The 17,892-nt window shown below is 38.2% G+C and overlaps 1 protein-coding gene across 3 annotated transcripts in view; it reads left to right on the top strand.

The window, feature by feature from the left end:
- SLC12A6 (solute carrier family 12 member 6) overlaps positions 1-17,892 on the top strand; it is an 84,972-nt gene that overhangs the window by 32,687 nt on the left and 34,393 nt on the right. For 2 of the 3 annotated variants that reach the window (XM_070378272.1, XM_005908763.3), the window contains exon 2: positions 15,225-15,269. The exons of the other annotated variant lie outside the window; for it this stretch is intronic. In XM_070378272.1, coding sequence (XP_070234373.1) covers positions 15,225-15,269 — 45 coding nt within the window. The remainder of the gene's footprint in view (positions 1-15,224; positions 15,270-17,892) is intronic. 3 annotated transcript variants of the gene reach the window in all.

Genomic DNA, 17,892 nt, shown 5'->3' with positions numbered 1-17,892 from the left:
CCGGTGAAAATAGCATCCTCATCTACAAGGAGGAGCTACGGCATAAATGTAACTTTAGAGAGTGTATTACCCACATAACTAGAGAATATTTAAGAAAGGTTTTTAACCAAATAAATGAGCCAGAGCACAGATCACAAAATGAAAGGGATAGAAAAAGTGGAAAATGATGGTAGACTGTCTGGGAATGTTATGCTGAATAAGGACTCTAATCAACAGGAACATACTTCAGGGAACAATTCAATAATATTTATGATGTAAAAGTACTAAATAAGTCTAAGCAAAACCTCAAAATTATGGGAGGCAAGAGCTAAGAGGTTTCCAGATGGAGATGAGGAAAGGAGAAAGTGCTAAATAAGCACATTTAAGCACTTTAATCATCAGGGAAATGCACATCAGAACCACAACAAGGGGCCACTTCACATCCGCTGGGCTGGTTCTGATAAAAACGATGGACCATAACAAGCGTTGACAAGAATGTGAAAAGACTGAAACCCCCGTATATTTTCGGTGGGAACATAAAATGGTGCAGACACTTTGTAAAACAGTTTGGCAGTTCTTCAAGAAGTTAAATATAGAGTTACCATATGATCCAGCAATTCCACTTCTAGGTATATACTTAAAATAAGAATATATGTCCACACGAAAAATTGTAGAGGAATGTTCATTGCAGCACTATGCATGATAGCCCCAATTATAGAAACAACCCAGATGTCGACTGATGAATAGATAAATGTGGTATATTCGTATAATGAAGTATTATCTGGCACTGACAACAAATGAAATACAGATCAGTTCAGTTCAGTTCAGTTGCTCAGTTGTATCCGACTCTTTGCGACCCCATGGACTGCAGCATGCCAGGCTTCCCTATCCATCACCAACTCCTGGAGCCTACTCAAACTGATGTCTATCACGTTGGAGATGCCATGCAACCATCTCATCCTCTGTCGTCCCCTTCTCCTCCCGCCTTCAATCTTTCCCACCATCAGGGTCTTTTCCAGTGACTTGGTTCTTCGCATCAGGTGGTCAAAGTATTGGAGTTTCAGCTTCATCATCAGTCCTTCCAATGAATATTCAGGATGGATTTCCTTTAGGATGGACTGGTTGGATCTCCTTGCAGTCCAAGGGACTCTCAAGAGTCTTCTCCAACACTGCAGTTCAAAAGCATCAAATCTTTGGTGCTCAGCTTTCTTCATAGTCCAACTCTCACATCCATATATGACTACTGGAAAAACCATAACCTTGAGTAGATGGGCCTTTGTTGGTAAAGTAATGTCTCTGCTTTTTAATATGCTATGTTTGTCATAGCTTTTCTTCCAAGGAGCAAGCATCTTTGAATTTCATGGCTGCAGTCACCATCTACAGTGATTTTGGAGCCCCCAAAAATAAAGTCTGTCACTGTTTCCATTGTTTCCCCATCTATTTGCCATGAAGTGGTGGGACCAGATGCCATGATCTTCGTTTTCTGAATGTGAACTTTTTCACTCTCCTCTTTCACTTTCATCAAGAGGCTCTTTAGTTCTTCTTTGCTTTCTGCCATAAGAGTGATGTCATCTGCGTATCTGAGGTTATTGATATTTCTCCCAGCAATCTTGATTCCAGTTTGTGTTTTATCCAGCCCAGCATTTTGCATGATGTACTCTGCATATAAGTTATATAAGCAGGGTGACAATATACAGCCTTGATGTATTCCTTTCCTGATTTGGAACCAGTCTGTTGTTCCATGTCCAGTTCTAACTCTTGCTTCTTTTAACCTGCATACAGATTTGTCAGGAGGCAGATCAGGTGGTCTGGTATTCCAGTCTCTTTAAGAATTTTCCACAATTTGTTGTGATCCACACAGTCAAAGGCTTTGGCGTAGTCAATAAAGCAAAAGTAGATGTTTTTCTGGAACTCTCTTGTTTTTTTGATGATCCAATGGATGTTGTGCCTGGAGAATCCCAGGGACGGGGGAGCCTGGTGGGCTGTCGTCTCTGGGGTCGCACAGAGTCGGACACGACTGAAGCGATTTAGCAGCAGTAGCAGCAGCAGCAGACTAGTGCTAGATTATAAAGGAACTTGAAAGCCAGGATTAGGTTTTTGGAGTTCACCCTATAAGCCAAGGGATTCAGACATGTAAACTGGAATCTTAAGCCATTAACCTCTGCTACCACCATCATTACCACTATCATGCCCAACCAGAAAATTCACAGTAGGAGTAGAGACACAGCCTGCGAAAGGCAGCCCTTTCCTTTTCTTGGAGAGACTTGAATCAGCAGCCCACATGATGTCAAAATATAAATAAGAAGTGAAAACAATCCATCTTCTCTTCACAAAATGATTGGACACTCCTAGCATTTTCACTTGGAGGTCTTTGAAAGTCTTTTTTAAGCAATAAAGAAGCTGATAAAGGCAAAATTAATAAGAAGGAAAATGAAGGATTGTTTGAAGATGGGAAAATTGATGGCAGGGAGACTAATTAAACTATTTTAATTAGTCTATGAATAATGAGACTCTAATAGATGGCAGTGTGATAGAAAGAAGAGATTGGTATGGAAGCCACAAATTACTGGATTTGATGAATGAGAAAGGGGAAGAATCAAAAGTTGGAAACACATCTTCTGACTGGTTCTGCTTTGTATCTTACCCACTTTTTAAATCAATTTTTAAAATCTCCTTTCCTGTCAAATGAGTATATATTTTATATTAGGTACAATGCATGTATGTATGACAGTGACAGATTTTATTTTCTTAGGCTCCAAAATCCCTATGGACAGTGACTGCAGCCATGAAATTAAAGGATCCTTGCTCCTTGGAAGGAAACCTATGACAAACCTAGAGAGTATATTAAAAAGCAAAGACGTCACTTTGCTGACAAAGGTCCATCTAGTCAAAGCTGTGATTTTTCCAGTAGTCATGTACAGTTGTGAGAGTTGAACCATAAAGAAGGCTGAGTGCCAAAGAATTGATGCTTTCAAACTGTAGTGCTAGAGAAGATGCTTGACAGTCCCTTGGACAACAAGGAGCTCAAACCAGTCAATCCTAAAGGAAATCAACCGTGAATATTCATTGGAAGGATTGATGCTGAAGCTGAAGCTCTAATACTTCGGCCACCTGATGTAAAGAGCAGACTCAGTGGAAAAGGCCTTCATGCCGGGAAAGATAGAAGGTAAAAGGAGAAGGGGACAGCAGAGGATGAGATGGTTGAATAGCATCACTAACTCAGCGGACATGAATTTGAGCAAACTCCAGGAGATAGTGGAAGACGGAGGAGCCTGGTACAGTCTGTGTGGTCACAGAGAGTTGTATATGACTTAACGACTGAACAACAGCAATTATAGACTAAAATAACATTATATACCATTATAGATTAGATGTGAAAGTGAAGTCGCTCAGTCGTGTTCGACTCTTTGCGACCACATGGACTGTAGCCCACCAGGCTCCTCCGTCCATGGGATTCTCCAGGCAAGAATACTGGAGTGGGTTGTCGTTTCCTTCTGCAGGGAATCTTCCAGACCCAGGAATTGAACCCAGGTCTCCCGCATTGCAGGCAGACGCTTTAACCTCTGAGCCACCTGGGAAGCCCATAGATTAGATATAGCATATACCTAATGTTGTATACAGGTATGTTATTAGGTGTATATTTCCCACGTTATCTTCAGAACTTCTCCATTAGTCGTGTCCTCATCAACCTCTTTGACTAGAATGTCTCCCCTTGTCCATTTTCTCTCACCCATTCTGCTTTTTAATGAACTACCCATCCTTCAAAATTTAGCTCAGTTATCCCATTGACCATCCCTGATCACCATTTTATTTTGTTTTCCTTCCTTTTTGATTCCCACAGTATTTGTACCTATACTATAAGAATTATTTTTATTGTTTTCATAATCGTTCGCATGTTTTCTCTCCAGATTATTGAGAAGAAAGGGTTACTACTGGTGTCTTGGTGCCAAGCACAGCACCTAACACAGAGTAGGCATTCAGAGTATAGGTTGAACTAATAACAACCATCTAGAGACCATGTGGCCTGGTAATAATTATATCTTCTTGGCCTCTGATAAATCTGATATTCATTTCATTTGCATATTGCACTCTTGTTTTCTTACCTAAAATACTGCTTTTATTTTTAGATTTCCACACAGACAATTTCAATTGTTTTTCATCTCCTTTAGATGTCTTATGACTTTTCCTAAGGGATCAACCCTTCCAGACATGTTTATTCCTCTTCTGTGATTTTGAGTTCAACATGATTTTTAAGGTTTTTAAAAGTTTTACTTAAAATTCCTACTGCACTCAATCCATGTTGCTCTTCTCCTTTGGAGCCTTGCAGCACTAAAGGCAGTACCACAGATTATCAGCTATAGCCCCTTAGGCAATTCATTTTAGTTTTCTGAGTTTCTTTTGAAACACAGAAATAAGTCTTTCTTGCAGGGTTTCTGTGTAGGCTTGCTATGATGATAGTAGGAAAAATTTCCCTAAATTGAATCGCTTGGAGACTACCTTTATAACCTTTCCATTTTTATATATCATTTTTGGATTATTTAATATTTTTTCTTACATTGAGCCACTGGTTTTCTGTTTCCTTTATATGGAAAACTTTGTCACTAAATGAAATCTCAGCATGCTTGCCACTGTATAAATAAAATATAAACTAAAAATAGATGTAATATAAATGATTTTAATTTTGCTAGATACCGTTGCCAAGCAGAGGCTCTGAGCCTGTTAAAAAAGAGACCATAGAGTTCTGAAGAGATGTTACAGACATTCTAGCACAGGCGTAAGAAAATTCTGTTTGATAAAATGCTTCAACTCCTGGGTAACAGGATTAATGGTAAGGGTATAGAGAGAAGATGGAGTGACATCCTGATAACCTGAAACCACAGATATGAAACCTGCCAAGATGTTTAGAACAAATGAATTTAATAAACCTTTAGTATAAAATTATGATAAATATTTACGAGTGCTCATTCTTTTTTTTTTAATATTTATTTGGCTGTATCGGGTCTTAGCTGCAGCCGTGGGATCTTTGTTGGGGTACCTAGTTGCTCCACGGCATGTGGGATCTTAGTTCCCCAACCAGGCACTGAGCCTGCATCTCTTGCATCACAAGGGCGATTCTTAACCACTGGACCCCCAGGCAAGTCCCTGAATGCTTGTGTTCTTACAGAAGTAATCAAAATATAAAAATAACAAAAGTGAAATAGTATAGTTCCTAAACGTTTTCAGGTAGTAAAAATTAAACCATATTTCCTGTCTTCCATAGGCAATCTTTATCTCTTCCTAATACCTCTACCCTTTCATCCCTGACTCTGTGTTAGATTCCGTAACCACATGGCTTTCACTATATCGTCTCATGCCCAGAATGGCAGAGGGATTCTTTTTTTAGTTTTTTATGTTGAATTTGACTCTTCAACAAAATTATGAGCTTCCTAATGTTAGAAATATACTCATTCTTTTATTCCTCACAGTATATAACAGTTTTAGGTGTCTTTAAAACTTCACCATCATTGCTCTTCTCTCAGTCTTCCACAACTCAGTAAATGGCATCTCTGTTCACATAATTGATGGAAAAAACTTTGACTCCTTTCTTTCCCCCTGTCCCATGTGCAGTCATCAGCATGCTAATCTTGTGAATCCTTCCATAGATACACACCCAGCATCTGATTACTTCTCAGCACCTCCACTACCACTGAGTTGATCCACACCACCGTTTATCTTTTCTGGGACTATTGTAAAAGCCTTCTAACAATTTTCTCCTTCCTCAACTTGCCTCCTGCAATCTCTTCTCCAGCTAGAGTGGTCATATTAAAATACAAATCAAAACCTTCCAATGGATTTCTTGCTCACTCAAAGTAAAAGTCCCTACTGTGTCCCAACAAGGCTCCACATAATCTGTGCCCCTGCCCCTGACACACATCCATCTCTTATCCCACATCTTACCACTTTTATCTTGCTGTTCTGTTGTGTAACTTAGCTTCCTTGCTGTTTATTGAACAAGCCAACAGGTACCTGCTTCAGGGTCTTTGCACTAACTGTTCCCTTTGCCTGCGGTGTTCTTGCAGATAAGTTTCTGGTCAAATGTCACATTATCTGACAGACATTCTTTAGATTCAGTGTCTAAATTATAAATTAGCACACAAATCATCCACCCACTAATCCTGTCTGTTCTTACTCTGCTTTTCTTTTTTGTTTTCTTATTACTCTTGACACTTAGCTTGTTTGTTTTTCTCTTCTCCGCTAACATGTAAGCTCTTTGATGGCAGGGATTTTATTGTTACATTTCTAGTAGTTAGCAGTGTTTCACATGTAGTGAGTCATTTAGTCGTGTCTGACTCTTTGCAACCCCATGGACTGTAAGTCCATGGAATTCTCCAGGCCAGAATAGCCTTTTCCTTCTCCAGGGAGTCTTCCCAACCCAGGGATTGAACTCGGGTCTCCCGCATTGCAGGCAGATTCTTTACCAGCTGAGCCACAAGGGAAGCCCAAGAATACTGGAGTGGGTAGCGTATCCCAACCCAGGAATCGAACCAGGGTCTCCTGCATTGCATGCGGATTCTTTACCAACTGAGCTATCAGGGACGGCTTACATGTAGAAGGTACCCAAGAAATATTTATTGAATAGAAAAATGAAAAGGGCTACAAAACTTAAAGTCACAGGAACATTACCTTTGAAGACTGACTCATGAGCCCTCATTCCAGAAGATAGCATCAGGCTCTCAACTTATACCATCTTCATTGCAGTCCTAATCATACCTTTCTAAGATTTCTACAGTAGACTCCTAGTTGGTTCTCCCTCTACTCTTGCTCCTGCTACAATCCTCTCTTCAACCAGCAGCCTCCATCTTCTAAAAAGTTAAACCTGTCATGCTGCTATTTAAAACCTTTCCAGCTATTTCATATCATTTTCTTATCATACTCTTTACCATAGTCTGCAGTACTACAAGATGTATCTGCTACCTAATTTTCTGACCTTTCTTTAAAAACCACTTTCCTCCTCTCTGTATTTTAGCCTCATTGTTTCGCAAACGTGCCAAGGTTACACCCTTCTAAGGCCTTTGTGTGGCTCCTCTTACGCCCTGCCCCAAGGCTGCTTTGTTGTCCTGGCCGTTCCTTCTTGACTCTGCATCCCTTGCCTTCCAGACTGGTAACTGTTTGAACCTGCTCTTTGGAACTCAGGGAAGGTCATGGAGGCTGAACTGAAAGACCCCCGTGCCCAGGAGCCCCTACAGGGTTCTACTCTGTTTCAACAGTATCCCAGGAGATACTGTCTTTTTGGTAGATACTTCTAAACATCTTTTAAAAGTTATATTTCTATTACATTAAAAAAAATCAAAAAGGATCTCTTGATTTTCCTTTATGGGGTACACACCAAGTGTAAATAACTAATGATTTAGTAACTTTTTGTAGGCACTGCTTTACATTTCCATCTTATTACTTACTTAATTACTTTGCCTAAAATTGCTTGATTTTTTTCACCCATCTATTTATTTGTACCCAATTAATCACATGTGAATTTTTTTAGGTCTGTCTAGTTTCACTGAAGTCAGTTCAAGATCTGTGTAAAGAGGATAGCTTTTTCAGATTTTACTTTATATCAACTTGTTTTCTTTCCTAAGTTTCCCACCAAAATTAGAACTTACTCAAAATAGAGGCAGAATCTAATAAATGTGAATGTTAGAGTAATTGTTTTTTATTTCATCTTTAATCATCTTTACCTAATTTTGAGTCCAAATGGCTTATGATGATGTTGCTGCTTTGTTTTTTTTTTAATTGGAATTGAAAAAATTAGAAATGTGTAAAGACTGGTGATTTCAGGTATTTGGTATCTTTAAATAATTTCTGCTGCCCTTGGTCATGCCTACTTCTTTTTCTACATGTTTAGGCAATAGTTTCTATTATTGATTGTGTTATTTCAATGAAATTACTGATTCTATCTTTAATGACTAAAACGTACGGTGATACTTAGATGCACAATGTAGATTAGCTTTCATTTGCTTCAAATTCTCTGCCAAGAATGGTAGATGAAATGATTATCAAAGGAAATTCAGAAAGAGACTATTGCTATGGGCAAACTAAGGGAGATAGTAAGGCTTTTCAGAAAAACTGTTTATAGAGAGGCAGTTTTGCAAGTGAATACCACCCACAGTCATTTTTTTTCTCTCTATTCTCTGAGGCACGTGGCAAGAAATAAAATCTCTGTTCTTTACCATGTGCCCAGGATAAACCAAGTATATTGAGCAAGTATCCATTTTATAAAACTACTATATCATTATAGTTCCAAGGAAATAGTTTCAGTTCACTTTTCTGATGCCATTTACCCATTGTGAAAAGGTACATGTTTCTATTTTGTGTTTGAACTGCCCTTTTATCTGTAGAGTTTCACAGGCTTTTGTATATAATCTGGTTGTGTTATGACTTAGAAATAGCTTAATTTAGGAAGGCTATCAAAGGTTAAAATAGTTACATTATTGGCAGATTGTTCTCATTACAGGAAGTAATTTGGTTAAAACAGATAGCATTTGGAGTAATATATAGGACAACTCCCAGTATTAGGCAAACCTGGGTTGGGTGTGCCCTCATTAGTGACACAGGCAGAAAAAATGTTGAATGGGAGAGTTCAGATACAGAACAATACACAGGTGCCCAGACATATCTCAGAGCGCTGTTGAACACAATTTGGATTGCAGGCCCAGAAACACCCTTCAACTTAATAAACCCATTTACCAATTGTGATTTTTTTTTTTTTACAGGCATAGCTAGTTTCATTCTAGTGGGTTCATGAACTTGTTTACTCCTAGATTTGCCCTTGTTTCAGCTTTTACATATATTAATGAAGCATGTCTTTGCAGGTCCTTGGGAGTTTTCATATTACCAAATAAGTATTGAGTAAAGATTGCCCTATGTTCCTTTAATTATAATAAATGAAAAATATTGTAAAGAACTACACAGTAGACTTATTTTTACTTATCTTAAATATAGTCGTCCATTAGAATCCAGGTGGGATTGGTTCCAGGACCCTCCCCACTACCCTTGGAATACCAGAATGCGCAGATGCTCAGATCCCTTATATAAAATGGTGTAGTGTAGTTGGCCCTCCAAATCTGTAGGTTCCACCCTGCTCCCACTCCCATCCCTCAGAAATAGAGGACTGACTGTATAGGGGAATGTCCAAGGGAAAAGTCTTGGCTTAACTAGAAAATGCATGTAATCATGTGTGCACATCTCAGAAGCCAAGAAAATATACAGTAAAGAAAGTGGTAGTTCTGTTAAAGAAAAAGTCATTTATATACCTATTCTGTCTGAGTTATCTGAGATTTTTTTTTTTCCCACAGATACATGCCCTGGCAATTCCAGATAACTTGTTTTAGGCTATTGTACTTTATTTTAGAACAAGGAAATTAGAATTACAGAGTATTAAGAAACATGAGTATAGGTTCTCAAAACGTCATGACTGTATCTCCAACCTTTCTTTTTTGTCATAGTGTGGTGTGTCTTTGGTCATTCATTAACCCAAGCATTCATCTTGTCAGTTATATATGTTAAAATCCAAGGTTCTCAGCTTTGTTCTGTCCCAGCACACCTGATGGATAAAGGCATTCCTATTAGTGACAAAATGTGGGAATCAGAATCTTCAGAAGGATTGTTGGTATAGTTTTAGGAAGAAAATAGATGATGCTAATAACTTTTCTACAACTTTTCCTTTAGAATCACTGGAGTATATCTAGATGATGACCAAGGCTCTTCTGGTTCTGAAATCATATGATTCTTTCTCTACTCTTCCTTTCATGTTACATATATACCTGTTTTTCTGTAATGATAGTGAAAGGTGGTTGCCATGAGCTGTGTACTACAATGGGATTTGTGACCTCCAGAGGAGAGGCTTTTGATCTGGGGCCAGAGACCAGGCTTGACCACTTGGAGCTTTTTATGTAACAGAATTTTATTCAAGTATAAAAGACATAGGGAAAGCTTCTGACATAGACATCAGAAGAAGGCAGGAAGAATGCCCCTTGCTAATTTTTAGCAAGGCGTTTTATTTCTGTTAGAAAGCTGCTAATCAGATAAGAGAGATACCTCACAGCTAAGGGAGTTTCACCAGGCCCCTCTCCCACAATGGGCTTCCCTAGTGGCTCAGTTGGTAAAGAATCTGCCTGCAATGCAGGAGATCCGGGTTGATTCCTGGGTTGGGAAAATCCCCTGGAGAAGGAAATGGCAACCCACTTCAGTGTTCTTGCCTGGAGAATTCCTTGAACAGAGGAGCCTGGTGGGCCACAGTCCATGGGGTCCCAAAGGGTTGGACACGACTGTGTGACTAACTTTTACTTTCTCACCCACAGCATGCATTTTTGAGATAGAATGGCACAAGGTGTGTCATCCCCGGCCATAAAACAATTGGCATGAATACTTGTTTGTTGAGCTGTTATCAGCCCAAGGTTAGAGAAAAGAAAAAAGTTAGTCTTAGGCGGACATTCAGAAAACTAAGATCATGGTATCCGGTCCCATCCCTTCATGGCAAATAGATGGGGAAACAGTGGAAACAATGAGAGACTTTATTTTGGGGAGCTCCAAAATCACTGCAGATGGTGACTGCAGCCATGAAATTAAAAGACGCTTGCTCCTTGGAAGAAAAGTTATGACCAACCTAGAGACAGCATATTAAAAAGCAAAGATACAACTTTGCCAGCAAAGGTCCATCTAGTCAAAGCTATAGTTTTTCCACTAGTCATGTATGGATGTGAGAGTTGGACTATAAAGGAAGCTGAGCACCTAAGAATTGATGCTATTGAACTGTGGTATTGGAGAAGACTCTTGAGAGTCCGTTGGACTGCAGGGAGATCAAACCAGTCCATCCTAAAGGAGATCAGTCCTGGGTGTTCATTGGAAGGACTGATGTTGAAGCTGAAACTCCCAATACTTTAGCCACCTGATGTGAAGAGCTGACTCATTGGAAAAGACCCTGATGCTGGGAAAGATTGAAGGCAGGAGGAGAAGGGGTGATAGAGGATGAGATAGTTGGATGGCATCACCAACTCAATGGACATGAGTTTGAGCAAGCTCTGGGAGTTGGTGATGGACAGGGAGGCCTGGCATGCTGCAGTCCATGGGGTCGCAAAGAGTCGGACACGACTGAGCAACTGAACTGAACTGAACTGAGGCAGAACCATTTTGAAGAAAGGCAGATCCCAAAGCAAATACATAGTTTCATTAACATAGCTTAAGAAAAACATTTCCATAAGAAAAATGCATTGGTTAGCTCAAGGTTTGAGAAAAGTTCATGCAGAACCAGGTGTCTACAACACAGAATTAAAAGAAACTTTTAAATTTGTATAGAGAAGAAAAAAATAAGTCTGCCACTTGCAGTTTATTTCCTCCTGCCACCTGGGGACCTCTGGCCTGCCTACCTGTTACCCTGTTATCCAGTGTGTGTGTGTGTGTGTGTGTGTACACACCTCTGGCCTGCCTACCTGTTACCCTGTTATCCAGTGTGTGTGTGTGTGTGTGTGTGTGTGTGTACACACCTCTGGCCTGCCTACCTGTTACCCTGTTATCCAATGTGTGTGTGTGTGTGTGTGTGTACACACCTCTGGCCTGCCTACCTGTTACCCTCTCATCCTGTGTGTGTGTGTGTGTGTGTGTGTGTGTGTGAGCTTGTGTGATATGTTAATATGCTACAGAACTGTTAGTCCTACTTTTGTCTTATGTACAGAAACAACCCATATTCTTTATTTACATAGGAAACAAAACTGGTTTAAATTAAAAACAAATAAAAACTGAGAAATCATTTTCTAGCATGTTGGGGAAAATATCTTTCAAAAATTTGAAATTTCTCTTAAAACAAAATTGTGGAAGAAAATCTTCTCAAAATATATCATTAAATGCTCACATAGCATTTAAAACTTTAGTTCTAGGAATCAGATTTCTATCTTATGTGTTTGTTGATTATATTATGTAGAATATATTCTAATATATACTGTATACATCAGAAATCAGAATTTGTATAGTTTCTGATTGGTTCTGCTGATTGTATAGTTTCTGTCCGGGCTGCTTAGTGTTAGATTTAATTATGTATACATTTATATTTAGAAACACCATGGAAAATGTTATTTGAATTTTGTTTGAAATAGTAAATCTTAATATTTTTTGTATCTTGGACCTCTTTGGCAGTCTTAAACCTGTTTAAACCTAGCAGGCACTCTAATAACTACCATAATTTCAAAGTAGTGTGGAACCTAAAAGATATAATGAGGTATATACAACTATAATGTGATATAAAAATATCAGTTATTGTTGACAAAAATCACAGGTAATTTTTTTTTAATGTAGTTTGTTGCCTACATCATATTTGGGAAAAATACTCGACTTCAATTAGAGGTTAGTGAAAATGAATATGTAATTTTTTCCCCATTGTTCATAGACCCTGGTCTAAAATTATTTTTTTTAATATTATTTTTTGTTTTTTAATTTTTACAATGTATTGTTGGTTTCTGCCATACAACAACACAAATCAGCCATAATTATGCATTCTCCAAACACATTCAAGAAATCTAGATGTAATTCTCTATATCTTAAGACATTTACTCTTTAAGGAAAGTAGAGCTCAAAGTCTTTTCCTTATTGAGCTTTTAACGTTTTACAAACCTTTGAAATAAGCAAGTTGTTAATTGGCAATTGTCAGTATCTCTTGGATTAAGAACTTGGTTTATTGTCACTAATTCTATCACAAAATACTGAAGAAAGAGATATTTATAAAAGCCAGTTTAGTCATTTTATCTTAAAGTCAAATCAGAACATATCTGCTGGTAGTAATGAATGCTTTACTTATGTCTTAACTTGCAGCTGCTATGGCTACATATTCTTTGATCATTAAAGAGACAGTGTAATTCATGTCATAGGTCCTGAATCATTCTTCTACTTTATGGAACTAATATTGATTGGCTAAATTTGTGTGATTATTTTTTAATTTACTTTTTATTATAGAAAAATATATACAACACGAAATTTGCCATTGTACCATTTTAACCATTTTTTAGTGCAATGACATTAAATACATTCACAATGTTGAGCAACCATTACCAGTGTTTCCAAAATTTCTCACCACCCCAGACAGAAACCGTGTCTTCTCGGAATTCTCTGACGGTCCAGTGTTTAGAACTCCATGCTTTCAACTGCTGTGGGTGGGCCTGGGTTTGATCCCTGGTCGGGGAACTAATAAGATCCCACAAGCTGCACTGCATGGACAAAAAATTTGTTTTAAAAAGAAACTCTGGGACTTCCCTGGTGGTCCAGTGGTTAAGACTCCACGCTTCCACTGCAGGGGACACAGGTTTGATCCCTGGTCACCCAGTCAGGGAAGTTCCACATGCTGTGCTGTGTTGTCAAAAAGAAAAGAAACTCTGTACTCTGACCTAATGAAGAGGTAAACTGAGGCAAGCTAGAAAAGATGAGTTTTTTCAGTAACAGCAGAGGGGTTGCAATTTGGGACAAGCAAACTGTAGTAAGCTATAGATGAGTCTGGTCAAAGTTTAGGAAAGGTTATGTTTATGAGCAGGGAATGTAAAGAGGGGAGAGTTCAGTTTGAGTCAGTTAAAATCAAAAACAAACAGAGACCAGCCTTGAAAACTTCCTGAGCAGACAGAATTAGTCTAGTCACACAAACAACGCTCTGTTCAGCCTACTTTGTGAGAGTAACCCAGTTTGGGTCATCTCTTGTTCATGCCTCTGGCAAAACTTACCAGGGTTGAAATGAGGCCTCTGATCAACCCCCCATCATCTCATCTGAGAAAATTTTGTTTCTGTAAGTCAGGCATTTTGGGGAAATCAGCCTCTTAGTCTTTAAGTTTTGTCTTCCTGAGGGCACATGGATGAGTCTTGCCATTTTATATGCTCCAGTTCTATTTTAGATTGAAATTCTTTAATGACTTATTAAATAATAACATCCTACTCCCAACTCCACCTCCAGTCCCCAGCCCCGCTAACCTCTAACCTATTTTCTATCTTTGTAAATTTGCCAATTTGCCCTTTCTAGATATTTCATATAAATGGAATCATGCAATATTTGTTCTTCTGCTTCTGGCTTTTCCCCCTTAGTGTAATGTTTTCAGGGTATATGCACGTGTATCAGAACTTGATTCCTTTTTATGACTGAATAATATATATCTTATTTGACATACAGTAGGGTTACATCCCAGAGAAGGCGATGGCACCCCACTCCAGTACTCTTGCCTGGAAAATCCCATGGACGGAGGAGCCGGGTAGGCTGCAGTCCATGGGGTCGCTAAGAGTCGGACACAACTGAGCGACTTCACTTTCACTTTTCACTTTCATGCATTGGAGAAGGAAATGGCAACCCACTCCAGTGTTCCTGCCTGGAGAATCCCAGGGACGGGGGAGCCTGATGGGCTGCCGTCTATGGGGTCACACAGAGTCGGACACGACTGAAGTGACTTAGCAGGGTTATATCCCAATAAACCCTTCCTAAATTAAAAATATTGTAACTCGGAGTGCATTTGCTATACCTACCTACCAAACATTATAATTTAGCCTAGCCTATCTTAAGTTCAGAACACTTCTGCCTACAGTTTGGGCAAAATCATCTAACACAAAGCTTATTTTATAACAGTGTGTTGAATATCTCATGTAATTTACTGAATACTAAAAGTAGAGAACAGATTGTCTGGGTACAGAATTGTTGTTATGGTTGTTTATCCTGTTGATTACATGTCTGACTGGGAGTTGCTGCATGCTCCCCTGCCCAGCATCACAAGAGAATATTGTACTGCATATCACTAGCCTGGGAAAAGATCAAAATTTGAAATATGGTTTCTACTGAATGCATATTGCTTTTTGCACCATCATGAAATAAAAATATCTTTAAGTCAAGCCATTATAAGTCAAGGACCATCTGTACCACATTTTGTTTACCCATTCATGTTTGGAGGTAACTTGCATTATTTCCACCCTTGGCTGTTGTGGATAATGCTGCTGTAAACATTGTCTACAAGTATCTGAGTCCCTGTTTGCAGTTCATTTGTGTATGTACCATGAGTCACATGGCAAATCTGTTTAACTTTTTGAGGAAGCTGTGGGATTATTTTTTATAATAGTCATTTTTATTATCCTTTCATTAATGTTTCTTGAGCTTTTTTTTTTTTTGCTTATTTCCTTGGTTGACTTTTGTTGCTGATTTTTAAGAAACTATTTGTTTTGTTCATTCATTTTTCTTTTCTTTTCAATTGTTTGTTTTTCAGACCCGAGTCAGAACTCCATCACAGGGGAACACAGCCAGCTGTTAGGTACAGTATTTCTGTGGGGACTCACTCTCTCTAAAGTCATCCTTTTCCTGCTTATACTAAGAGAGATTATTCCCTTCTCTAATTCTATTTTCTGTACCCCTTTTCCACTTTTCACTCCTCAGCTTCTTTTCCTGCTGTTTCTATTCCCAACTTGGTAAGTTTTAGGAATCTATTCTGTAGTTGATTGTTAAGACTCAATTTAGTTCCATTAAAAAGTAATTTTACATGGTCTGTGGTTTTAAAAAAGGTCTGTAAGAGTTAGAGCTTCTTTTTTCCAAGATAATTTTGAAAAGAAGATACAATATTCTGTAATATCTTGTGATCACCTTCATTTTAATTCTCAAAAGTACTTCATGAACAATACAGCCTTCATTCAGCAAGCCAAAGAAATTGATGTTCAAATTCCTTGTCTGTGAAATAAGTTATGGAAATGAATTGATTTCTTTTAGATATCACTTACTTAAATTGCAGTAAACTTGTAATTTGATAAGAAATTACATCTCAAAACTGATGAATTTTTCAAATATAAAAATATACTCTGGAATGAAAGGAATTCAAATAATATAAAAAGTAAATATATATATATATATAAAAATAAAATGCAGAGGTCCTGTAAAGTATCCTACCTCACCTCTGCTCCCCTGAGGTAAACTTGCTATAGATACTTTATTGTGAATTCTTACAGAAGTTTTTAATTACATATTTTCTTTTGCTTTTTAATTTATCACTTATTTATTTTGGCCTCTTAGAATACGGAGTCTTAGTTCCCTGACCAGGGATCAAACCTGGGCCCCTTGCATTAGAAGCAGGGAGTCCTAACCTCTGGACTGCCAGGGAAGTCTCAGTTAAACAATATATTAAATACTTTTGTTGTTGTTGTTCAGTTGTGTCTGACTCTTTGCGACCGCAGGGACTGCAGCACGCCAGGCTTCCCTATCCTTCGCCATCTCCCAGAACCTGCTCAAACTCATGTCCATGGAGCCCGTGATGCCATCCAACCATCTTGTCCTCTGTCGTCCCCTTCTTTTCCTATGACCGTATCTTTTCCTTTTTCTTTCAGTGGAGTTACACTGTACAGATATACTGTATAGATCTGTGTAGATGTATCTATACAGATGTATACTCATCTCTTTGTATACTTAAATATACTGGCAGTGAGAGTGCAAGTATATATGTACAAGATGTTCGTTGCAACACAGCAGTAAACACCTGGAAATAAGTACTCATAAATAAAATTATAGTATACACATAAATAAAATACTTTTCTACTACAAACAGAGAGAAGAGGCAGATCTTTATGTACTAAGATGTCCAAGATAAAATATTAAGTGAAAAACAGGAAATCACAGACCGGCCCGTACAGTGTAACTCCATGATAGAAAAAAGAAAAAAGATAGTCATACTATTTAATATAAAAATGTGCAGTTGATACTTCCCTGGCAGTCCAATAGTTAGGACTCTCTGCTTCTAATGCAGGGAACATGGGTTTGATCCCTGGTGGGATAACAGTGGGTCAAAAGGTATATATATTTTCAAGAAGATACATCAACTTAAACCCACCAATAAAGAGTATGGACACATACTAAGCTCCCTATCATCAAACATAGGTGTTATCAATATTAACATTTTTTTCTTTAGTAGGTGAAATGGCACCTCTAGTTTTTATTTGTACCTCTTTAATTATGAGTGAATTAAGTACTTTTAAATATATACTTTAAATAAATAAAGTATAAAAAGTACTTTTAAATATGTAGCCTTGTGGTATTAGGGCTGTCACTATTCTCTTTTTAATACTTTTATTTAAACTGTTCAAAATTAGTCTTCTTAGTGTAGAAATTTCACATTTGAACCAGGAATGATTAAGATTTCATAGAAGATTTTGGTAGATCACGAAGAGTACAGTTCCCCCTAAACTGTTAAATTGCTCTGTCTCGATACCTGCCTGACAGGTAGAGACATTTGAAGAGTGGTTCATCATCTGAGCATGAACACACGTGTATAATGGAGGTAGAGGAGGGCTTGGCTAATGAAATGAACAATCAGGGGAGTTGGTGCCATTCCAGTGCTACTGAGCTGGGTTTTGTTTCCAAGTAAGCACTTTGTAGTAAAAGAAAGTAGATAAATTAATTATAGGTGAAAAGAAATAGTATGTGATCATAAAGAGTTCCCTCAGTATTATTTAAAACTCCTAGGATTTGCAAAGAGGCTGCTGCAGACATTAATCTCATTTGGCAACCTACAGTTGCATTCACTTTTAAATAAACCTGGGAATTTATCCATTTTAGGTTAAGTTCATCCTTCTACCCTGGGTTCTCTCTCCTAGGTTCGTTAGGTTAGATTATATTCTCCTTTTTTCTCATGCTATTGATAACAGTCATCCTCTGTCTCCTGTTCTAAGTATGTTTAGCTACAACCTCAAAATCTGCACTGGTTTATTTTTATTTATTTATTGGCCATGCCGGCGGCTTGTGAAATCCTGAGGAGTTGAACCCGCACCTTCAGCAGTGAAAGAGCAGAGTGCTAACCACTGGACCTTCAGGGTATTCCTCTTACTGGTTTATTTTTTTAGTTTTGGAGTTGCAAAAGAGTTAAAGACAATTTATTGTTATATCTTCTAACCATC

Source organism: Bos mutus, chromosome 10 (genome assembly GCF_027580195.1).
Source record: "Bos mutus isolate GX-2022 chromosome 10, NWIPB_WYAK_1.1, whole genome shotgun sequence".
Taxonomy (NCBI): Eukaryota; Metazoa; Chordata; class Mammalia; order Artiodactyla; family Bovidae; genus Bos; species Bos mutus.
This window is presented reverse-complemented; position numbering and strand designations above follow the sequence as displayed.